The sequence below is a fragment of the Nymphaea colorata genome, chromosome 1 (assembly GCF_008831285.2).
Source record: "Nymphaea colorata isolate Beijing-Zhang1983 chromosome 1, ASM883128v2, whole genome shotgun sequence".
Taxonomy (NCBI): domain Eukaryota; kingdom Viridiplantae; phylum Streptophyta; class Magnoliopsida; order Nymphaeales; family Nymphaeaceae; genus Nymphaea; species Nymphaea colorata.
This window is the reverse complement of record NC_045138.2, coordinates 28,677,039-28,702,040: the sequence shown is the minus strand read 5'-3', so window position 1 is coordinate 28,702,040 and position 25,002 is coordinate 28,677,039. Positions and strand designations below refer to the sequence as shown.

General features: G+C 37.8%; 2 protein-coding genes across 4 annotated transcripts; both read right to left on the bottom strand.

The window, feature by feature from the left end:
- Positions 1 to 9,517: 9,517 nt before the first annotated feature.
- LOC116245890 (RING-H2 finger protein ATL17-like) lies at positions 9,518 to 9,925 on the bottom strand. Its single transcript, XM_031617495.1, has one exon. It carries the CDS (start codon positions 9,923 to 9,925, stop codon positions 9,518 to 9,520), a length of 408 nt encoding a protein of 135 aa, XP_031473355.1.
- A 7,257-nt stretch (positions 9,926 to 17,182) lies between these two features.
- On the bottom strand, positions 17,183 to 25,002 carry LOC116246102 (uncharacterized). 3 transcript variants are annotated; one of them, XR_004170640.2, is made up of 12 exons: positions 24,673 to 25,002; positions 23,997 to 24,082; positions 23,821 to 23,898; positions 23,318 to 23,430; positions 23,143 to 23,205; positions 21,799 to 21,900; positions 21,160 to 21,718; positions 19,987 to 20,192; positions 19,579 to 19,742; positions 18,570 to 18,709; positions 18,089 to 18,486; positions 17,183 to 17,814 (listed from the first exon to the last, which is right to left on the bottom strand). XR_004170640.2 is itself a non-coding variant. In XM_031617807.2 (11 exons), the coding sequence occupies exons 1-10, from the start codon at positions 24,780 to 24,782 to the stop codon at positions 18,574 to 18,576; spliced, it is 1,617 nt and encodes a 538-aa protein (XP_031473667.1). In that variant the 5' UTR covers positions 24,783 to 25,002; the 3' UTR covers positions 18,004 to 18,486; positions 18,570 to 18,573. The 3 variants fall into 3 exon arrangements, 1 of the variants encoding a protein (XP_031473667.1); XR_004170641.2 differs by having other exon boundaries at positions 17,183 to 17,787; XM_031617807.2 differs by lacking the exon at positions 17,183 to 17,814 and having other exon boundaries at positions 18,004 to 18,486.

Genomic DNA, 25,002 nt, shown 5'->3' with positions numbered 1-25,002 from the left:
TGAAAAAAATGAGAACAAAAAGAAAAATACGGTAAATTTTTAAAATGTTTAAAAAACCAAAAATGAGGGGTAAATAAAATAAGTGAGAAATTAATAGCACAAATATAAAAAAAAATAAGTAGATTGCAACAAATAAAAGATAGAAAATAAAAAGAAAACTGTTATGCATTAAAAAAATGAAAAAAAGTGAAAAAGAAGTGAAAAATGTGTTTTTTAACGTTTTTTTTAAACACGTTTTTTAAAGTTATAAACGCCATTCAATCAGAGCATGTCAGTAAATACTTGGAACTTAGCTCATTGAGCGTATTTTATGAGCAAGAGAAATTTAATAACCTATATATATATATATATATATATATATATATATATAATTTCAAATCTGAGGCCGAATCTGTATCAAGTTATGTGAATTTCAATTAGCTGATTTTGGTAAAAATTGAAAATCTGACCCAAATCCAATTTATGTGAGTTGTAATTGGCGAACTTTTGTGTGCATAGCATATACTGGTTTCCCATACTATATCTACCTTTTTAATGTTCACATATTTGGATTCTCATGTGAATGAAGAAAAGTTATATCTGAATCCGAATCAAAAATCAGATTATACAATCTGAATATGATTCAAATCGGATATTTAAATTTACATCCAAATTTGAATCTGAATTTCAAACTAACCCGACTCAATTTCAAAAGGTCAAGGCATCGAATATAGATATTTATTTAAAACTAAATATTATTTGAATCTGAATCCAAAGCCAATTAAATATTTGTGTAGATCTGAATCTAACTGGATGACATTCCTTAAATCCGAATCGGATTATTGTTCTTTTTATCAATGGTTGAATATTTCAGCGTTATATATATATATATATATATATATATATATATATATATATATATATATATATATATATATATATATATATATATATATATATATGTGTGTGTGTGTGTGTGTGTGTGTGTGATTTTACAAATGGAAGAGAACAAACATTTTTTTGACAATAATGAACCAGAGCGGTGCTGATGTGACAAAGTTTAAAAATCTCAAGAATCATACCCTTGCAGTTTCATTTCTTATTTGTATTAATCCTCTAGAAACGAGGATTACAAGTTTAAAAATGACAAAGTTTTGCATCCCTTGGGTCCGAACGATCCAGTGAGAACCATGAAACACAGCTGAAACGACGGCCGGCTTTTTTCTTTTTTTCTTCCTCCGCGGCGGCGACACCAAAATGGCGGAAGTTGCAGGCACAGAAACCTAATAACCAGCAAAGGGTCGCTGAAAAGCAACTTTCAAAACAGTTAGGTGGCTTATCGAAAACGTCCATTAAAAATTGAGCTTGTCAAGTTCCTTTTTCTTTGGTCAAGAAAGGCCGGAAAGTTTGCAATTCCATTTTGCACGCAACCCATGTTACTAGAACACTCTGCTAGAATTTTGTGACCGGCAGCAGAATTTTCCGATTGGCATGTACCAGTAGTTTCAAAGATGAAATCTTATTTGGAAGCGATTCCTTCAAGATAATCCAGGATTCCAGAATGGGATGAGAAATCCTGGAATGCAGAATCCTGAAGTTTCGTTTTTCCTTCCCTGTTGTTCAAGAAAACATTTTTCCAACCCACGATTTTTCTGGGAATGTGGACTCTGTAGTTGCTTCCATGGATAAGGTCTAGAATGTTTTTTTCCAAAGACTGGTCCACATGATCTTACAATTTCAACATTTGGGGTCGTCGGAAAAATAACTGGTCTTCATTGAAGTGTCAAGTATTATTATGTATATGCTGCCAAATAATGGCGGTAGTGCTTTTCTTCTGGTTGTAAAGAAGCTTGCTCATAGCAATTAGTATCATTTATAATCCTCGAGATTTTTTGTTGTCATCATCCGAAGTATGTGGTATTATTCACAGGATTTTTCTTTTTCTTTTTTTCTTTTTTTTTTACTTTCATTAGTTTTGTTTTACCCAATCTTAATGGCAGTTTGAGTCAAAATTGGTAAATGGTAGATCCCAGACCGCTAGGTCAGGGATGAAAACCAGACTACTCAAAAGTGATTGTCGAAATACATTTTTACATAATCCAACTGTATCGATATGATCTTAATAATGATTTTGATGAGAATCATACACTAAGTCATTGTTTGTTGTCAACGTGTTCTCATAGTATATCAAAAACTGCACGGCTCTTGTGACATCGATTTTTTCATTGTAGAAAAATAAGTGTTTTGTAGAAAAATAAGTGTTTTTCATATAAACAACTTCAATTAAAACATGGTTGTTGGATTAGTATATATTTATAAACATAGTAGAATTTTCCATATTTCGTTTAAAATCATTTTTGCCGAGAATTTGGAGGTCCAGTTGTTGTGCCTCTGACCAAAGTGGTATGAGTTTATATATATATATATATATATATATAGATATATATATATATATATATAGAGAGAGAGAGAGAGACAGAAATCAAACCTATTGAAATTAATTACTAAAATATTTTTTAAAAATTTAACCTTATAGATATGATCTTAAGAATGATTTGATGAGAAACATGTATCAAGTTAGTTGTTTTCTTTTTTAAATTATGTTTTTGTAATAGTAAAAAAAATGAATAACTCTTATAGCATCAAAATTTTGTAGTATAAATATTATTTTTTTAACAAAAATGACTTGAACTAAAGAATGATTTATATTAACTTAGTGTTTATAAACACATTAGAAGGTTCGTATTTTGTTTAAAAACTTTTTAGCATGAATTTAAGAGTCTGGTTTTAGCCCTTACACAAGTGGTCTGGTAACCACCAATCACTTATATATATATATATATATATATATGTGTGTGTGTGTGTGTGTTTACGAAATACTCATTTGCATTCTGATATAGAGAATTAATTAGGCTTTGTCAAAGATGATCAACGCCGTTCCATGTAGAAAAGGAAAAAAGAAGAAAGAAAAAGTTGCATTTCAGATATCTATGCTGTGATCGTACGATTGCAAATATAAGATATAATTTTTATCTTTCTGAACCCCAGTTGTATGAAGACTACAGTATATTATATTCCTTTTCTTATTAAAAAAAAAACTAAGGGAAACTCATTAACTTAAGAGAGCCACATCCATTACGCATTTTAGTAGTTGTTAGCAGAAGGTTGGTGAGTAACTGGAAGAAGAAAAATGAAAAAAGTTAGGCGAAAAACAGAAATATATATAACTTATCAGACACCGATCTGGCAATAACTTATTAGATAGAAGGGTGGCGTGGCTTGTCACTAGATGCCGTATTCCTCCTGCTCACCCAACTTCAATCATGGAGTTTATTGATACAAATATTTCTCTCTCACCAACCATTGGTTGCACCCATCGGTCGGTAACTGTCTTCCCTCTCTCCCTCTTCACGTTTCCGATGGGAATGTTCAACAAGTCGAGCTAACTCGGGCTCCACTGGTAAGTTAAACTAGTCGAGTTTGAGCTTCACTGATAGCTTGAGTTTGGAAACAAGTCGAGTTCGAGTTGGATGAACCCGACTCGATTAAATTTGATTAGGTTCATTTAACACTAATACTTATTTTTGTAATTTCAAAAACTTAAAATGACTTAAATAAAAATATGAAAATCGAGCTTCAACGAGTCGAGCTCGAGCTCAAACTCGGTTAAGCAAGTCGAGCTCGAACTCAGCTACATGTGAGTCGAGTTGAGTTTGAGTTGGCCGAGCTCGAGCTCAGTTCGCTCGTTCTGCATGATTACGTCCTTAGTTTCAAGTGTGTATATATATATATAATTTTAAAAGCCATTAAAATATATACTATTAAATTAAAACGCATGAATTTTAGGTGGGTCGATGCCCATTAATTACACATCCACAGAGGCATAAAAGCCCATGCATGATCTGGGACCTTCCCCACTGCACGGAGCCATTCAAGAGCCATACACTCGCATTTTAAGGTCAAATAATCCCTTCTATTAGAAAAATTTTCTTGATCAACGCCACGTGCCGCCAAACATGACATTGATGGGTGGCAGTGATATGTTCACACCAGCTAATGAAAAATTTCTGACTTGAAACTATATTGTGATTGAAAAGTTAAATAGGGTGCCCACACTAGACGTAGCCAGTGACTCTAGTGGCCCTTAGCCAAAAAAAGTTTCTTTTGTTATTGGCGATGATAGTCATCGGTGCATGCAGCGGCCGCCGCCGGTGGTCGCAACATGAACCTTAGTGTGGTCGGAAAACAATACGTCGGATTCTTGTTGTAGTTATCGTATGGCTTCATAGCCATGAATTATTGTGCCGAATAGAAAATTTCACTCGTCCTATATAAAAATTTTGACAAATGATATTTTGACGCCTAAAACTTTAATTTGACCTATTTCATGAAAAAATTCTAACTCCACCCCCTGGTTCTTGCTGCTTGCACATGCTCGTTGTAGAATGATCTGGCTTTGAAAGATAAAGTCAATATACGCAGGAGGAAGCAAATAGAAGTATGAGGAAATGATACTTATTCATGGCTTAAATGCTGTCAATATTGACAAGAATGTTTCTTTTGGAAATATCATGCTTAATTTGTTAAGATAATAATTAAGAATTTCCCAAAAAAATTTAATAGAGCCAGACTTTTTTGGTGCTGTAATATGGTTAACATAGACCAGCACAGACAGAGATGTGTGTGTATATATATATATATAAAAGAAAGTCAAAATGTTATCAGGATAGTTACCAGGCTGGTAAATTTTAAAAAATCATCATAAAAAAACGACAAATCATCGCTAAAGTCACTATCAATGTTGTTGTATCATAAATTGTAGATAGTATCAATTTAATGATTGTTTTTTAGAGATGAATTTTTAAATTTAATCATTCAGTAACATCTTTCACGCAACAACATTGAACTCCCTTACTTATATTTGTATGTGTACGTGTGTGTGCACTTCTGGTGCATCGGATCCAATCAAACATATCCATATGACGGAGGTTCCAAAATATTATAAAAAGAAGTGTTTTGAATGACTATTTGACTCGGACCTGTTCCAAAAAAAGTTTCAAGACATTTAAAATTCTTTTTTGACACAAACAAAGTCATGAAAAGCGGATGAAGTTACTTTAATATTAGATCTTGGACATAGTAATACAGTAGTCCTGACATCAGCAAGAGTCGAGTTCAATGATAGTTGATACCATTGACCCTAACGAATAAAATATGTGTGTGCGTGTGTGCGTGTATGCATGTGTGTGTGTGATGTATGAAAGAAACATATCTATGTGTGGGTGAGAAAGAAAGAGAGATTCTGTGTCTTTCATAATACAGATTCTACAAGTAATACCACAATCTACGCTTTAGATCTCTCTGTCTTTCATAATACAGATTCTTATACAAAACACAGAGATTCAAACAGTGATCACACGGCCATGACAATTTGATGAATGAGCACGAATAAACGGTTTCTGAGTCATATCAGTACTTCATTGCATATATAAAAGGAAAATCAAGGCATGATGACCCGAATGGTTCGAAATGCAACGAAAGTTGTAAGTGGATCGAAAGGTCAAGTTTTATTTTCCAAGGGAAACGTCAAAAGTATGATACCAAACGAAAAACAGATCCCGCTAATCTATGTCATCAGGGTAAGTGAAATGGCCATCTGGTTAAGTGAAATCAATGTACCTTAACTGAGGAATAAGCTCTCTTCCCACCTGTGATTCTGGTGACTTTTAATCGGTTTCCTCTCTTTCTTTATATAACATAATATAATATATATAAAGCATATAGAGAGTTGAAAGAAAAAGTGTGAACTAATATTATATAACAAAAACCTTCATCATAATTTTTTCTTTGTTTTTATTTTGGTTTACATGGTTGGTGACTTTGAAAAGCCAAAATCACCCTTAAATTTTTATATGTATATAGTGATTAGCTATCAACTCGCTCATGAGAATCATTTGATTCATCATAATAGTCAGTTGAAAAAAGGAAAAGAAAAAAAGAGAGAGAAAAGTGATAGGTATATGCGTATAGGAAAGTTAAATGGGGACTCGTGCTAGCAACTCACACATGATGGTTATCTGCTTCATCATAATGGACAATTGAGAAAAAAAAACAAGAAAAAGACTATCGACATTTTCATCATATTAATAGGAGTTCATACATTTTTTCTCTTTGTTTCTCTTAATAATCTATTATGATGAATCATGAGTATATATATATATATACTAAGATGACGCTAGTTTTACTCATTTCACACGCACGCACGCACAAATATTTTCATTCATATGCAAGGAGAGTAAAATTTGGTTGATACCTTTCAGTTTTCTTACATTGGGGATGTTGATTTACTCGGTCTAACCTTATCGGCTATGGAGAAGCTCAGATCAGAGCTACATCAGTTCGCAGCGAGCACAGTCAGAGGATGACAAATGCATAGTGTGGCCAGCTGACATCAGATGATGGTGCTTCATGTACTTATCATATGGCCCATAGGCTCCACCATGAAACCCTCATTTTGACTCTGTCTACATACAGACGATGCTGTCTCATGGTGCTTCATATATATATATATATATATATGTCATTTTTATGAGCTAGAAAGTCAAGAAAGGGATGAACCAAATAGAAATATGAGGCCATGTAGTCTCTCGTGGCCTCGAGGGGGCAGAGTCAAGATAAATACGATTTGGATTTGGTCATCCCCTCAATCTTTCGGAAGACGTTCGATAGTAACGTTGATAAATGTACTGTCAATATCAAGAAAATGTGAATGTCAATAAAAGGAGTGGGGCTTTTCATACAGAAACGAACTAAAATGAGGGCACTCAATTCAATACCTTTAATTTCTTTGATGCACTTAAATGTATAACAATCAAATATATCAAAACATTCATATATATTAATCTAATTTTGTGAGGCTGGTGTGGGCAACTGCCCACACCAACCACCATGTGCCTACTCGGGGCGAACAACAAGTCAACCTACTCAAGCCCTGCTCGTGAATGAGTTCGAGCTGAGTCATTTGTTTAACGAATAGAGTTCGAGTTCATGAGTCCACTCGTTCAAATAATCGAGTTGAGTTCAAGCTCAACACTTAACTGCCGAGTCGAGCTCAAGCCTTAGTCGAGTTTGTTGAGCCTTAATCAAATCAGTATATTCAAACGAGTTTATGAGTTTGTCGAACCTTAATCGAGTCGAGCTGCTTCCGTCGAGTTATTCTTGAGTTCGAGCCGAGTCGAGCTCGAGGTTTCATTAATTGAGTTGAGCTCGAGCTGACTAAACTCAAGGTTGACTCGGCTTGTGTTTGCTCCTAGCTCCTTGTTCGACTAAGCAACCTTTGCATTCGATCCCTAGTCCTTCTCAGTATGGTAGACCGGTTAAAGGGGTGTCGAGCTTGTTGGATGCTAAACGAATCTGAGCCGCTGAACGCTGTTCATTTCTCCTTCCTTCCGGCAGTGACAGGGCAATTCTAACTACAGAATGCACAATATATTTATTGAGAATTCAAACTTGATTAACTTGTCCAATATTTTGTTGGTATCTTCTTCTACCTACTCTTCTTATTTCTTAGCTTATGATAGCCCCCACTTCTCACTTAATATATCCTCACCCTACTTTCCTTTATATATATATATATATATATATATAACTCGCTGCTTCATAGATGGCATTTGCATAATCTAGTCTTTGGTATTGACTGGAACTGCCCTTTTCTTCTTCTCGTTTGTTGAAGGGCAACTGCCTCCTCGCCCTAAGAATCACTAATTAATCTGTAGTAGGCCGGCCTTGTCAAAAACATTTAAAATTTCCGTTGCCTAAAGAATATCGGTTACATAGTTTGGTTTTACCTGTTAGCAACAAAGTGCTCAATGAACTCAAAGAATATTCAACCACCCCTTTCTTATCACAAGAACTTGAACTCTAAAATATTTAATATGTGATGTCATACTTCTTCAGGAGTATAAGCTGAATCATAATCTGCAGTGAGGGTTGCCATCCACACGGTTCTATATCTTTATGTTTTTTTAGCCTCGGATTTAAGATTTAACGCTACATAAAAATCCATGTTACATGTTAAAAACTATATATTTAAGGCCGGATGAAGAGTAGTTTGATTTTAAAGCATGGATCTGCGATCCTGAGATCTTAGATTACCGTGAATCTGAGATCCTGGGTGAAACAAGCACAATCGTAAACAATGAGAGTAAGGCTATGAGCCCACCGTAGTTTCTAATGTGATAAATTAGTAAAGAAGATGATGATGATGAGCTCCACCTCTAATTCCTATATATTTGAGAGAGCAGATTTATTTAGTTGATACTGTAGGACGCAATGAAGGAAACGAAAGCGCAAGTTGGGGAAGTCCTGATTTAATTAGCTCATGAAGTAAAAAGCAATCACAAGACAAAAGTGAGAGGTGGGAAGCAATTTTTTTTTACTCTACAAGGGGTTAGTTTGAGAACTGGAACACTTTGTGAGTGTTTCAAGAATTTACCCTAATTTTTTTGGAGAAGATTTAAACATTATTCTAATGTTTTATGAATCTACTTCAATCTTTAGGTAAATTCATGAAATACTCTGCGAGTGTTTCAAGACCTCTAAAAGGTCGTTTGACATTAAGAACAACATGTGAGTGTTTCAATAATCTACCTCATTTACAATGAAATATATTCACAAAGACACTTGTTCAGGTGTTTTATAAATCTACTCTAATTTTAGGGCAGAAAAATTACACCTTGTTCCTAATGCCAAACAGCCCCTTAAAGAGGAGAGGGAGAACTTCTTACTCAATTCATGTCAAGATAAATACAAACCACCTATGTGTGTGTGTGTCTGTGTGTGCGTGTGTTTTTAAAATACCTTTAAGTTCCAGCCGCTTAGGTAAGAGAGGTAGGTAAAACTGATCACTATGCGCTCAAAGGGCATTAAAACTAAAATTGATCATGTGGATTGTTTTAGTACTGATCATCATTGATCTCTGCTTTCAGTGTGTCACGAGACTCTCAATTATCAACTTTGGAAGGAGATTAAGGCATTTGAGTATCAAAATTGGTTAATTAATTCACGATCTAAGTTTTTATGAATCTCTAGCAGTACCATTCAAGAAGTGACAATGCGATCTGGTGTTCTTAGCTCCATTTATGCTTCTAACTCCTTCTCTTAGCTCCTTCTCTTTCTGTACTCTGCTCCTAACTGATGTTCGCCTGGATGTTCGTAAATCTCGCTTTGGAAACACTGCTCAAATTAACTTTCTTTTATCTCCCTTGAAACTTTGGTGACCTGCTTTGATAAGTGTATTCCAATTTTTGCATGATAATGACAATGTTTTGAGATCATTTTCTTTCGAATCGATGTTGGTCCCTGGATTATTAATACGAGACAACAGAACAAACACGAAGAGGCAGCTAAAGAGTCGATAATTTTCGTTTATTGTCATATAGTTCTGAATAACAAGGCAAACCAGTCACAAGATTAACAACTGTGACATATTCACGTGTAAGTGATTCGCTACCTGCGCCGTTGCTTTGCGGCCACGTCTTCACTCCGGCTTGACTCTGCACCGGCAGAGAGGGCACGATCCGCCGCCGGCAAGCCAGGCGGCGATGCACTCCTCGTGGTACACGTGCGAGCAGGGCATCATTTTGCCGCACGAGCCAACGGCAAACTCCTCCATGCACACGGCGCAGACGCCGGTGGAGCAGACGGTGTGCATGAGCGAGACTGACTTCTCCGGCGACGGTTGCGGCGGCGAGAGACCTGACTCCGTCTCCGGGGCCCCGCAGTAAGGGAGGGAGAGTGCCTCGTCGAGGTCGAAGGGCGCAGCCCCTCCTGCTTGGAAGGGCACAATTGGCAGCACCCACATGGTGCTTTGCGGCTGAGCGTCGCGCTGTGTGTTCCGGCAAGCTGCCGACGTTCGTTTGCCGGATTCTGTCGCAGCTGTCGCCATACTTTCCGCGAGAGAGAGGGACGAACGGACGGAGGGAGGCACCGTGGCGGTGATCGGCAGACCTTGCCATTTATAAGCAGTAGGAAAAACGTGTAAATTACTTAAATACCCTTATTCTGGGTTTCCATTGCTTGTCGCAAATGGATCGGATCCTAACTCATTAAAACATCCTGATTAATTCTCTACATAGTCAATGAAATGCACCAAATTTAAAGTTTTCTTAAGATTTTTTAATACAAAGCTATTCGGATGCACTGCCACAACAGTTGGGATGTTATATTACGCTTTATAAGATATCGTATCTAAAGTCCTAGTATTGAATTTAACATTGGCAACAATTGCAATCTCTCTTCTTACAAAAAAAATATATATATTATATCATAGTCAAGTTTCATTTATAAAGTTATATAAACTCCAAAGATATTTTCACAGATCTTCTATCAAAGTATTCGATATGGAACTATTTTTAAAGTTTTCAGCAAACATCTATTATGTGATGGGTAAGGACCATGGAAAAGAAGGCCGATATGGATATGAACAAGTGATCCGACCCGCTTGGCGGCAGGAGGCGCAAAGTCAATCGACCAGATCTTCACGTTTGTGGAATCGGGAAAGCGGCGGTCCCTACGGAAAGCCAAGGACTCCTTTATCGTCCTGTTGAAAAAGTCAAGGGTCAGAGACGTCAGGGGACGCGGCCAAAGTTTGGCAAGCCGCTGACCTGACGGTCTGAGACGCGACCGACCGAGGCGGTGGAGGTGGGGGTCGATGGATCGGGTATGACTCCACCATGACCCAGGTCCAGATTTGATAAGAAGGAAACGCAGGGCCGTGTATTTGTTCGGGTAGCACTAGCACCCACAAGGTCCAGTTCAATTACTAAACGGTCTGGATACCAAAACTCGGGTCCTTAGGGTTGGAGTCGGGTCTAACTTCAGGATTTTATCGTTTTTCAATACTACCAGATTCAGTGTCTTCGACCCGACCCGTTTGGAAATAGTACCAAAAGAGCGGAGTGATCCAAGATGCATTGTCCCGATCCGTATCCACAACCCTTCAAAAAGGGATGAGGAATGGTAAAAGGAACTCAACTTTTAAAAAGATGTTGATTTGAGGTCAGAACACGTGTGATGACATCACTTACTTTTTTTGTTTTTGTTCCTTTTGCCTTTTTGAATAGAGTTGGTTGGTTGACTGAGAACAATACAGAAAAAAAAAAGTTGGGGCTCATTGTCAACATTAGTTGACAATTATCAGAGTTTTTTTATTAATTTTTATTCACTAATAGGACCAGCGGAGATCAAATGCCATGTAAACTTAAGTGGAATCTTAAGTTTTTCAATTATCAAAATTCGAGATTCTTTTGCATGTATAACAAAATGTCTCAATTTTGATTGTGCCTTGGATGACACCCTTGTTTAACCCAGTTTTGTAAAAACTTTGTGTTACGAAAATCATGTTATTTAACAGTTTTGAAAACTTTGTTTGTTTGTTCAAGTAACAAACACGCTGAAGGGGTTAGGTTTTTTACTCCTGATTTGTCAAAACTGGGGTTTTCTCAAACCCAATTTTGATGACATGCAAACATTTCAAAAGCTTGGTTTTAAAAGCAAAACCAAGTTTTGCGTACAAAAATCTGGTTTTGGATTGTCAATTTGTCATTCAAAACCCCCTCATAAGCTTGCAACGTTTCTGGTAAAATAGAATAAAAATTACTTTACATTTGAAAAGTCAAGTGCTCACTTGTTAACTTCCAAAACTTAAGTAGCAATTAGTTGTTCTAAGTCACTTTTCTTTGAATGAATTTGAGGGAAACTGGGAAAGTCAAATATTTCGGGGTAATTTGGATGCACATTGAAAACAGCCTTTCAAAGGGAAAATGCCAATAAGGTTTTTCACTCAAAAAAAGAAGTCTTCTTTGTTTGTTGGATGAAGGAAGATGGTGGGCACATTGTTGACAGTGGCAGTTCAGCCAGGTTTCACTAGATTTTCTCATCCATGATCCTCAAATCGAAACGTGAGGAAAATTTTAGCGACAAGCAAGTTTAGAAGATGACGATGATCCTTAAAGGAATCTGTGGAATGAGGTTTACTGTGGAGAGCTCGTGAATCAACTGTAAACTCATGAGCTGCTTCTTTTACAACAGAAAAGGACTTGATTTGATATCGTCCATCATATGCATTTCTGTTGTTAGAAATCTGATTGTCTCTTCTCTGTCTTGATGAGCTTTTCTTTCAAGTACTAATGCCATCTTAATTAATACTTCAGTTCTTACAAAAATATAAACACAAATATGTAAAGCATATCATGAAACTGTGTTCTTGTTTAGTAACTGTAAATTAACTACCATTCAGCTGAAATCAGTTTTTTAAGGCACCTTCTAAAACTTCTTTTTTGTCATCCAAACAAAAACCAGGTTTTAAAAAGTCGAAATCTGGTTTATGTGGCAGTAGCCAAACATAAAAAAAGACCCTCCCAGAAGGTTTTCAACCTAAAAGATGTATATAATCATTTGTGTAACCAATCAAGTTGGATTTTCTTTGTTTTTCCTTTTTGCTTTTCAACTTTTTGAAAATCAAACCTATGGTTAAGATATGTGTGGTTGGTCAGCCTTTGGATTGTTGGGATCAAGGTGCCTTTGGTGATCAAGCTGAAAATGCATCGAACTTTTCCAAACTGGAAGAAGAACATATTCTTTTGGGTAAAAGAACACAAGTAGGAGTTCATTTATAAGGTTTTATCAGGCTGAACATTTCCAGACCAATGGAATGAATTAATTCACAGCTTGGGCTATAAAAATCCAAACTCGATTGCATATTGAAGATCAAAAAAGTTCATCCAGGAGGGATCACGCGCAGTTAGATCATCAATGGGGCAGCCAAAAACTCAAAAGACGCTTCCAATTCTGCACACTTTTTCTTTGGTCACAGATGGATCAAACAATCACAAGCTTGGAAATAGCAGCTGTGACTGCTGGCCTCAAGTTGCGGATGGCAATCGAATGCTGCAGGCTTCGTGTGTTGAGCATTCTCAAGCGAGAGCTAGAACTAACACTTTGATCATCTTCAGCTAAATTTTTGAGAAAGTAGTGCTATTGTGATCTATAATCATAAAATCTAAGTGCACTCCAAAAATAAGACCAAATTAAGAATGTGAGCATATCAGTACAGCCTACAACAGGAGACTGAATGGAAGCAATTAGAAAGAGGGATGATTACCTCCCTTCGATGCCAACATTGTAAATGGGTGTGTTCCCTCTTAAACAGTAAAAAAAAAAATGTCTGTGATCTATATGGCTGGATCATTCATCACTATATCAAAAATTAACATAAGTAACCCATCAAAGCAGGGGACAACAACATAACAGAAACTAGTGGCAGTGATATAGTGTCGCTAGTGATGAGAAGTAGATGATATTGTTTTCCTTGGAGGTAATGGTCTTTCAGGGTTTACGTAGGATCTGCCTTAAGAACTTTTTTCTTTTTAATATTGCATGCAACTCCATCGTCAAGGTATAGATGACATTAGGAGGCTTTCCTCAGGCAGTAGGCCTTCAAAGCTCATGTTTGCTCACAAGAAAACATAAACCATAATGAATATTGATGGGTGCAAGCCGAATGGATTCACAACAATGGCGTCTTCCAAATCCAAATGTGCAAAATACAAAACCAAATCCAACATGCAGTCAGATTTGAATGTCCGGCACTGTCAAATTTTAATGTGTTCACTTGTGAGAAGAAAATTTTCTTGCAAATATTTCCACTCTGACTCGAATTAGATTATATCCAATCCACTGGCATCTATAGTTAGCATTTTGATTTTTTTTTTTTCTTGTTTGAATTACACCCGAGATCTTAATGCAGTGAAATCGGTGGTGGAGAGAGGAAAAGCAAGGACAGAAAAGAAAAGAAGCAGAGGAGATGGAAAGAAGGATAAAGAAGCAGAAGAAGAAGAAGAAGAAGGGGAGAGAGAGAGAGACGGAGAAGGAAAAACAATTTTTTAAGCCCTTTTTGGGGTAACGCAAATCCTCTTCTTCTTTTTATGTCTCCATGTGGATTGCTTCTTGTACTGCTGTGCTCATATTTCAGGTTGTATTCTCTGCTGAAATGATGGTGTAGTCTATTTTTCGATGCCCTTGTATGTAGGTCACCTTGGCCGAGCACTTTCCTCACGGTTATTTGGTGTGCTTTGCGTTGTCACATGTTTTGTAGTGCATCTAGGTGTTGTCTTCTTGGTTCCATTATTTGCTTCCCAACAAGTGATCGTAAAGCTCTGACAGGTTGTTAAATCTGCATGGCGTTTAAGCCAATTGACCACAAGTTCGAACTGGAGAAATTTGATGGAAAAGGTAAACTTTTCTTATGGCAAAGAAGGGGGAAGGCTCTTCTAGCTCAACAAGGCCTGCACAAGGCTCTTGCAGGAAAGGCAAATAAGCCTGAGGCGATGTCAGAGGACGACTGGCATGACTTAGACATGAGGGCAGCTAGTGTAATAGAGTTGTGTTTGTCGAATGAAGTGATGTACAATGTCATGGAAGAGAAGACTGCGGCAGGTCTGTGGTTGCGGCTAGAGAGGCTATACATGTCTAAAAACCTCTCAAGTTAGGACTTGAAAATGCAATTCTATAGTGTTTTGGATGAGTGAGAGGGTCAATCCCACTGTCCGCAGCGAAGCCCCTGAAGGCCCTCTCATTCGTCCTGTCTCTAGAATATTGAGTTGCGTCGGTGTCAGTGATAAAACGGAATACCATTGAACTTGGATGCAACTCTATAATCTTTGTTACTTGGTATGAGAGAGGCTACCCCCATTGTTGATCACCTTAATGCGTTCACTAAAATTATTGCCGATAATATTAAATATGAATGTCAAGCTCCAAGAAGAAGACAAAGACCTTCCATTGCTAACCTCATTGCCTTCATCATATAACCACTTGGTGACCACCTAGAGATTGATGAAGTTATAAGTACGCTCATTTCGAATGAAATTAGGAGGAAACTATTACAGGTTGATGATAAAGGGAAGGGGTTGATGGTGAATACATCGGAAGGTAGAGGTCGATCAAGGGATGGGAAAGTCGACCAAAGAAGGAGAAGCAAGTCAAGACCAGATAAAGCTGTCAGAAGCAAGTCAAGACCAGATCAAGACGTCACTTGTTTCAACTGTGGCAGGAAAGGACACTTCAAAGATCAGTGCAGAGAGCCATTATATTATAATCCAAGTTCTTTTTCCAAGTTGAAGCAAATTGACATGGGGTACCATTAGATATGAGATATATTTAAGGAAAAATTGTTTCATGTTAGAAATATCTCCATGAATGAAAAATGGTGCAAATATGTTGACAAAAGCTTTTCCCATGCTGAAGCAGATTGTATGTTGGCAGTCTGAATGATATATCCGTATGTGGTGCCCTCGGGCTGGAATCTCTTCTTCGATGCCCTGTGGCTGTAGGTCACCTTGACTAAACTGTATTAAGGTCTTGGTGCAGTTGTCTTTGTGGTTATTTGATGTGCTTTGCCATTGTCAAGTATTTTATTTTGCAGAAACATTGTCAAGTATTTTATTTTGCAGAAAACGAGATATTAGCGCACCTATCCTTCGCAACGGTACGATCGTCGAATTCTGGCACGGCGGCCATACTCAGGGCTAGAAGAGGGACAGGTCGAGCTATCTACAAACAGCCATCCGACGATACGTAAATTATGGAAATAATTTTGTTCTGTTTTTTTTCTCATTTAATGGTAGGCAGAACCATGACAAACCATTTGACCAGGGGATGAAACTCGCTTTTACAAGAGACGAGAATCTCTGAAAATTTCATAGAGATTTAAGCAGTAACAGTCTAAGGTAATTGTTTTTCGGGTTTCTGAGATTTTATTGATGCAATACAGAGCTCAAGTTTTTTGGGGCATTGGTGGTGTTCAAAGTTTTTATACGGCTTCGAAGGATACGTTCAACGGAGCAATATTTTTTATCTCAAAAATGGTTTCTTTACTATCGAAATAAAGTTTTTTAAGTATGATAGTTTCTGTACTTCTTTTAAGAAAAATAAATATGGCATGAAATGAATGACTGTTCATTGACTTCATTCATTTACTCTCATCTTGTTAATATTTTCATGGTTCACTGGGGGATAGGATAGCATAAGTCGATCTTCTTTTCATATCTTTTGTTCATTATTAGAGTTCAAAAGTTGCAAACATAATGAATGGCAGTATGAGTTGGGACTGAAGTATTTCCGGAAAGTCGAGGATACATGAACGGCTTGTGAATCATATTCTCATGTCAAAGTTGGATTTACAGTGAACGATTAATGTTCCAGACGGTGCGTTAGGTTTGACATGCAGTTATTACTTTCACCAGACCATGAGATCATTAAGAACCAAAACTTGCTGGATCGCCACATAATAATATTATTCTTATTATTGTGACGAATAGGGAAGCTTTACCTGCAGCCTTTGGATCAACATTATCAATCAAGTATATACAATTGTTTAAAAAATGAATTAAAAAATTATTAAAAATAAACCTTTAATCTGAAAATAATGAAAGATGTAGCGCACGACATGCGTGCCCTTGTATCAACCCATGAATCGAATAGATCTGCTGCCCAATGAATTTGAATGAAATGGTTCTGTCGATTTTTGTGGCACACTGCCACAGGAGAAGAAAGGTTCTTCCTTCCCGTTCATGTTTCTGTCATCTTTTCCATTTTTAGGGTCTACCCTTAGGCCGATTTTAAGACCCTTCAAGGGAAAATGACTTCTTATTGAGAACACGACCATGCAATGAAGTTGTCCATTTCACCAGCCGTGAGGAACAACGTTTGTTAAAGAACGCCGGTTTCATAGGCGAAGAATCTCTTTCTACCAAATACAGTTGCCTTCATGCCGGTGGGGATCTGTCAAACCGCTTTCTGTTCGGGAAAAACTTGAGGTTAAGAAAAAATTGCTTCAATTTGGAAAAGATGGATAAATTGCAAGAAATGCATATTTAATCACTGGGACTAAAACTGTTTGGATTTTCAGAGAAATGAAAACTGAGCTTCCTGGACCGTAGGAGATTCACTCAACTTCGAGTAACGCACAGTGGTGCCGCGCGATTCAAGCCATGAATGCTCTTCAGATGGCAAAGGTCCTCCCGCAAACCCAACCCGTTTGCATCTATTTGAATTTCAAAATTAGTGAGTCTAAGACTTTTGAACTTACTCAATCCACGTTAAGTTATGATAATCTGTTACTCACACATATAGCTCAACCAGTCATTTTTTCACAGCATTTGCATGGTACAACACGTTTTAACGTATCCAGGTATCGGTTAGCAAGGACGTAGGGAGAGCTCAGTCAGTTAGCACAAGAAGAAAGAAAAAGTCTGAAAAATCTGTTCTTGAACCATTTCAGTCAAGAGCAGAGAAGCTGTCCTAAGCCTGGAAGGTGTGACTAGTAATGACAGCCGTGAAGAGACAGCAGTACCAGGAAATAGACTTGGTCTATCACTTGAAACATTTTCTTGTCGAGAAGCTGTCTAGTGACGGATAAATTATAAACTTAAACTGGCATAGTGAAGATAAGGTGCCAGCTGTGAACAGTTCAAACTAGGTTTACTGAGCCAATAACCTTTAGCGATTTGAGAACACTATCATATGACAAGTTCGGACGAGCTGTGCACCTTGGCTTGCTTCTCGGTATCACCTACAGCTTTCAACTTCTCGCCCAAAATCAGCAATTGTTTTGAACGAGACAACAAGATCTCCAGCTCTGGGATTAGACCTCAGACTTCCAAGTTAGGGTCAGGAAACCAATGCTCGGAGTTCCATGAACTGTTGAGAAAAAAATGCCTCCTCCCAAGTCTCAAGTCCGTTTGGCAACTGCATGCAGTACACCCAGCTTCATTTCTTGCATCAAGACACCATCTATTAAATTCAAGCTTGTGCCATCTCCCGTTAGTCTTTTTCTTTTAAAGACAAGGAACGTTCAATGGACTTAAAATGTGAAACCCATAATGCCCCCTAACCACCACCACCATTTAGAACACTACCTTCGACTTTGTCTGAATTCATGTCTTAAGTCAGGAAAAGAGAAACTACTACGGAAAAGGTTCCTTGCCAACATGAAAATATGGTATGTACAAAAGGAACAAAGAGAACAAATTCACAGAGGAGCACTTACAATTGTCTAAAGCAATGTCAGGGTTCCTGTGTGCAGGTTCCATGCCCCAAGGGCGCTTATTCTGACTTCACCACACTGTACAATATACGTGATGTAACCGATGATAGGAATAGATTCCAGCCTGAAGAACATAGTTTGCTCAGACCACCGCCATGAAGGACCTTGCTACCGTCCGTAGCTTCTGTCACACCCTTTTGCTAGTACCCAACCACATGCTTACAGGTGTCCTTTACAACATTTATAAGGATCTCTCTCCCTCTGTGTGTGCAAAGAGGGTATGTTGCGTTCTGCACAACTCTCACTTTGATGCTGAATGCACGTGTAGATAAACATGCAGAGCAGACTTGAACCACCCATCATCAGAGCGGTTACCCTATATCTTTTACTATTCTAAGAGGCTGCAAAAGGGAAACTGAAAAACCATCAAGGGGGAGATACGCACATAAAGGCAGAGAGAGAGAGAGAGAGAGAGGGAAGGAACCTTCTTATTGCACGTTATCTGCAAGTTGTGAACTCCTGATGCCCCAAAATGACCTTGGCTGCAACCTCTTGTTTGTTGCAGTGAACAGCCAACCCATGTTAGACTCACAAGTAGCACAGTTCACAATTGTCCAAGCATACCTGAATCATTCAGTCGATTTAAACTCAAAAAAGAAAAACACTAAATTGACAAAATCCGAAAAGCTAACTGGAGCTAAGACATTTCAAGACGGCAAAATCACTAGTTAACATGGATGAGTTTGCTATGAAGACAGTCTGTGACCTGTCAATCTAGTCCTCAACATTACAGTAGCAGTATAGAGAACAGAATTATCTATGGAGGGACATGTGCAAGGAAATCCACTATTTCCAAGGAAAAAGATATAAGTAGCGATTCAGCAGACCAACAATAGCATCTTATTCGTGTTCGAGTAGAAATTTCTGGACAGCACATATAAGAGATGAACTTCATAGCATTATGGTACGACTAAAGCTACCAGGAATAGCTCCCATTCGGAGAACATGAAGAATAATTGTTCTAGAAAAAACATTTCAAATGAACAGACTGTCAAACAAGATTGGCCCTTAGCTGATGGACCCTGTTGAAGTTCTTTGTAAGAGAACAGAGCGGAGAAGCATAGTATGATAGCATGGATCATTCCATATGCCATTCCTACTAGGTTCTGTTACAAATCTCAACTTTAAGCATCCTCAAATATTCGACAGAGCACCGACTCGCTGATACCTGACAGGATCTGTACATTCATTCCATCCGAAACAAAGTTCACTCATTCCATCCAAGACTAAATAGCTTGAAGGAAAAAGTCAGATGAATCAACAATGCTCAAAAAGAATTGACGGCAGCTGACCACTGCTACATAAAATAATTTGCAATGATACGCTGGTCATCCAGGAAAATAGTCCTTTTTAATGCTTTTATAGAAAATGAATCTCAAAAATGTAGTAGTTAAATTAAGCTCTCCAAATAAAACTAGGAAATATATTCATACCCCGGAAACCAGCTGTGCTCGGTAACAGGACGTCCAAGACGAACTAACCCCTTTGTATTTTTCAGGGTCATGATTTCATGCACATAGCCGTGTGGGTTCACAAATGCATTTGAAGGTCCATCTCTGGACATCACAATCATTTCACTACGCCTTGCAATCACAGTCTGAAATACAGTCATCAATTAGAGTAGCCAATGAACAGTAAATGAGAAAGGACAACAACCACTACAGCAATAATGGCAGTAGTCAAATAACTTGGACAAGACATATCATGGATCCAGAAAACGTGAACTCAGAGAGAAGAGTCCAGTCTAACTTGTCCAAGAAGAGCTAAAAATCCCATCTTGCTGACACTGGAGATAGACGACCCTTGCATGTAAGTGTATAAAAAAGTACAAACTGTCATACCAGACAATGTTTACAACGAACACGATCAAACTGCTCCAGAAGCTGTATTTCTCTTCGTAGTCGGTAGGCAATGCCATCTATCTCAAGCAACTCTTGCTTTGTTGAATCTGATACCGGAATTTTACTTGCAATAAAGAATGATAAGAAATTGGGTTTTCTTATCAGGCCTTCAATGTTAGGATATCCAATTATTTGCCTCCACATGTCTGCAGAAAAAAATCGTTTTCAACAGTCATCAACTATAAAACGACCTTCCTGTTAAATCATGACTTTCCAGTATGATATGTGAACATGACACAGGTTCAGCAAGACTATAAATTTTGACATTCGTATGCAGAATTCCCCATGTCAAGAAAACTAATAAATGATAAACAAAATTTTTGCTATATAATATGTTCATCACTTTTGTTGGCAATATAACACTAAGTTAACTTTTAACCAAGATGTCATAATATCCTAAATGCTAAGCATGATGTACTAAACAAATATAGAACCCAGAAACAAACCACAGATGTACACAACATGCCCTTTGAGCTCCATTGCCAATATTTAGGTATCATATTAGTGAAGTTTTAACCAACACCCATAAAATCCAACAAGCTAAGCCGGATGCATTGTAAGCAAGGAAATTTAATGCTTATGTGAATCAAGAACCATGTCAAGTTTTTGATAATCTCACTTTACATAATACAATGTCAAAGCATATCCAAGATTACTTTATTCTTTTCACAGGTCCTGAATGCATATTGTTGCTAGATGCACCTATCCTCGTGATGCTTTTTCTCTTTTCCAAGTTCCACCTGAACCTCTCCCTAATCCAAAATCGGCATTGTTCTTAATCTTAGTGCTTTTGAAAAATATAATACTTAAAAAAACACAACAAAACAGGAAACAAAACCAAGTTATAGATACCGCAGGCATTATCTTTTTTAGATAAAAATCAATTTCTGATAAGTACTAGATGTTTAGAATAGGTAATTTGTTTTAGATATTGGTTGCTGACCAATACCAAATATCTACAAGTCAAAGAGTTTATATTAGCATAAAAATTATTGAAACAGAATGCTGCAATAGCACTTCCTGTACATGCTATGAACATGGTTAAGGAGAGAGAATTTCTTAAAAAAAGGTATTAGGTGAAATATTCTTCTTCTTCCAAACAAGTCCACTTACCCGCAGCCCTTCGAGCAAGAATATCCACATCATACATTTTGTACACCCAATGCGGCCAGAAGGATTTCTGAGCTCTACACAACCACTTAGATTCATCTGCTGCCCAGGCTTGTTTAGCAGTCTCCTGTCCTGCATCTGCAGATTTTTCCCCTTTTATTGCTCCTCTATCTGTACCAGTGCATTGCTCAATGCTACCATTGTCATTTGCACTTTGCCTAGAAGGATGCATGGATGGTCTTCTTGAAACAGCCAAATGAGAAATTCCCAACTTATTGAACAATGCATGATCATATTCATCATCACTTCCACTGGTTGATTCATCCATTCTATCAGACTCACTGCAGTACTGCAGCACATTCTCCTTTTTTACTGAGTGAACAATGTGAAAACTTTGAGCACTATCACAGTCGCTTTCCTCACTTCTATGAGAAGTGTTCATGTTATCTACATGTGAGACACTGCCACTTTGAAAATTAATGATGGAGGCCAACTGTCCAAATGCATCTTTTGGAGTTCTCAATGGTGTTTCTTCATTAACAACTTCAACCTGTGCACAAGGCTGAACAAAATTTGAGGTCAGAATCATGAATAAAGTAATTCAACTTGAATGAGGAAAATTAAAGAGAGTAAAAATCTTACTGCTCCTTCAACATCGATCCAACTTTTTAGCACATGAAATCTTTGTTGGCCACGAGCAACGATGTTCAGGGAACCATCTTCTAATCGACGATATTGTTTAATCTGTTCAAAATTAGAAATTTACAAAGACAAACAACCACCAGTTAAAGTTCTGTACAAATTTGAATGTGATGAAACATTCTAGAAACTGCCAGGGAATGGCATATTGAGTATCTATAGGTCAAGAATGAAACTTATCACCATAAAGATCGCGATGTTTTATGCATATCAGAATTGATGTGCATTGCCCTAGTGAATAAGATGATTTGAGCAGTGGTGAGGAGTCCAGATACAAACGATCCATCAGAGAGGGGAAAATATATGCGTCAATGGCAGAGCGAGTGATTCAAACAACTGTGCATTTTATGCCGGTGTGCAGACAGAAAAAATGTTGCATCTTATGCCAATAAAAGGTGTGGACACATCATGAAACAAAAATGTAACTTAGGAGGTTGAATCAAGTGGGTAATTACTCAACTAGCAAAATATTCTGAAAAGGATGTTATTTTCAAAACATGACACGTTTACAGCACCTGTTTTCTCTATATTATGATCCTCTGATGTATCAACTCAGCATGAATTCAAACAGCCTGACAGCCAGTCATGGGTTAAATATGGACTGGACTATGTCAGATAAGCCAGAAAAAAATGTCAACTGTAACCTCTTGTCAGGAATCCAATCAGATCCAAAGACATGTCTTTGAACTTAAGCCTAAAAATGTGTGGAAATTTTGACCATCTAAGACACTGAAGAAATATTGCTTTCTTAACATACTAACATCCACACTAGATACACTGTCTTGGAACAGCAAATGCAACTTTTGTCCAACCAGTCCACAAACAACCAGAAAACCAATTGAACAAGCAATTTCCCACTTCCTAGAACAGGCCCCACCCAATAGCCTAGGCAAAAGATTTAGATACAGTTCCAATGATTCAACTTCATCATGCAATTCTTTTATCATTTACCCTTAGTAAAAGATGTGAGATACAAGAGATTAATAGATTATGTATCTAAAAGACAAAGCAAGCAGGAAAAACTAATAAACAGGAATCAAAAAGGCAAAATTATACCACTTGCTGGTAAACTGCAAACTGCTAATATGCAAATAGTTCTCTTAAATGAAAGCAAATAAACCATCTAATAGAAAAGGAAATCAACTGAGTCACAGAAAACAACGGCAGATGATTGAATGCATCGTCGTTGAAATTAATGTATCAAACTAGAACAGAGAAATATATCAAGCCTAAAAAGCATACAAATACCATACTAGGGGACACTCTTAAGGAGTAATGCAGCCATACCTCTGCTGTAGTACCCACTGATGCAAAGCGAAGCCCATTAGCATGTGACCTATGCACGCGAACCTACAGAATGTACACAAGAAATGATGCTTCATGAAATAAAGAACAAAAAGAAAAGGATAAATAACATAAATGAAGTATGCAACTATCTTTATTACAAGGAAAGAAAACATACCACACCAATTAAACAAGGAGCATCGACCTGTCCCATTGCTCTCTCTACAGCCGCCACAAACCTAGGTTGAATGACTCTAAAAGGGATCGTTGCTTCTGGAAAAAGAACGATGCCTGCAGGAATCAAGAAATTACCCAACGTTAAATTGATAGCCAAACTGGACATAGAATCCATAACCACAATGTCTATGACATAGGCTAGTCCAAAAATAAGCAAGTCCTTCAGCAGTTTTATCAATTCCAGTCCACCCAATGTTAGCAATTACTTGAGGGAATATAAATGCACTTTTGTGCTTCTTACTGAGGATGCTGCGAGTATAGATGATATTTTAACTAGAACAGGCATCAAATCATGTCAAACGTAGCAGTAAAGCGCTAAACCGCTAAATGAGAGGCAAAACTGTTCAACAACTACGTTAGTCCTGGATCCCTGGAAATAAAGAACGAAATATATGTTGTTACAACTTGGTATAGATAACTGAACATTCAAACACCAAAACCAACCTTCAAGGTAGAACATTGGCAAATCGATGATGGTACCCCCATCCAGGAATGGCATCCTATGATGAGTGTCATCAACCTCTGCATGTACAGTCCACCACATAAGGGCTCTAATATTAACTGCAGCCATAACCAACAAAAAATGGGGAGAACAAGAAAGAAGAATCATGTACACCCACCACCGAGGTAGGCATGCATTGAAGCCAAGCCAGTGTCAAATGTGAGTCGACCAAATGAACCCGTCCCACCGTCGTCATGGCACCCGCTGCATCACAGAAAATCATAGAAGAACACCTCAGACTCAGAAACATTCCACATTCAGGAACAAAGAAACACTAATGGACTACGACTGTAACAAGAAATAAAGCAACAGAATCGCGGGTAAGCATAACGTGGTTGGTGCTGAATACTCACTCCAATTGCAGCAAAGTGCAAAGAAGGTTCATTCGAAAAACACAAATTAGCACAAACCTCAGCTAATTACCGATTCAACTCAACACCAAAATGATGAAAACCCAAAATCAAGAACACATATTCCAACACTCGTTCGCCAAACAAAAAGCTCATGACAATCGAAATACTGCCACGAAAGAACGCGGCAAAAAGTAATGGTCGGACAAAGATGCAGCACAATTCCAAAACTTCGGATTAAGAATTCTTTTTAAAAAGTGCAACTGACTAAGAACAGGCTCGCAGTTATCCTCACAACGTGAGAATAAGCTCGATAAATTCACCCGAAACTCCACGTAATCCAAGAGAAATATCCATTACAACGAAAGAAATGAACCGCCAACATCACGAAAAGGAGAAAGAACCAGAGAACCAGAAGAGGGAATGGGAGATTTCTCCCGCGACCTCGATTCTTCGGAGGAAGAAGAATGGCGGCCATCGTCGTCCACCTCTTCCACCTCCAGCTGCTCCATGTCGAGCTCTCTGACGCGTTCCATCTGCAGACGCTCGTCCATCTTGCCGCCGATTATCGGTCTACCCCGCGTTTCTCCTCAGAAGATCCGGACAGTTTTCGCACTTCCCCGGCAAAATCACCAATTTAGAGTCTTGGGTCTTCGTATTCTTCTCCCTATATTTTTCCTGAACCCTTTTCTAATTGTTCTTGCTGTGTTGTTAGGCAAAACAGGCAGCACGAGATCGGCGCCATCGTTGTGGCACTCTCTGCCCATCGTACGC

Excerpts from the sequence above, each read along its gene's own strand:
- LOC116245890 (XM_031617495.1), bottom strand. The coding sequence starts at position 9,925 with ATGGCGACAGCTGCGACAGAATCCGGCAAACGAACGTCGGCAGCTTGC.
- LOC116246102 (XM_031617807.2), bottom strand. The coding sequence starts at position 24,782 with ATGGACGAGCGTCTGCAGATGGAACGCGTCAGAGAGCTCGACATGGAG. Across the intron at positions 23,899-23,996 it reads AATGCATGCCTACCTCGGTG|AGGTTGATGACACTCATCAT; the intron begins GTGGGTGTACAT and ends CTGTACATGCAG. Across the intron at positions 21,901-23,142 it reads CAGTGGGTACTACAGCAGAG|ATTAAACAATATCGTCGATT; the intron begins GTATGGCTGCAT and ends AATTTTGAACAG.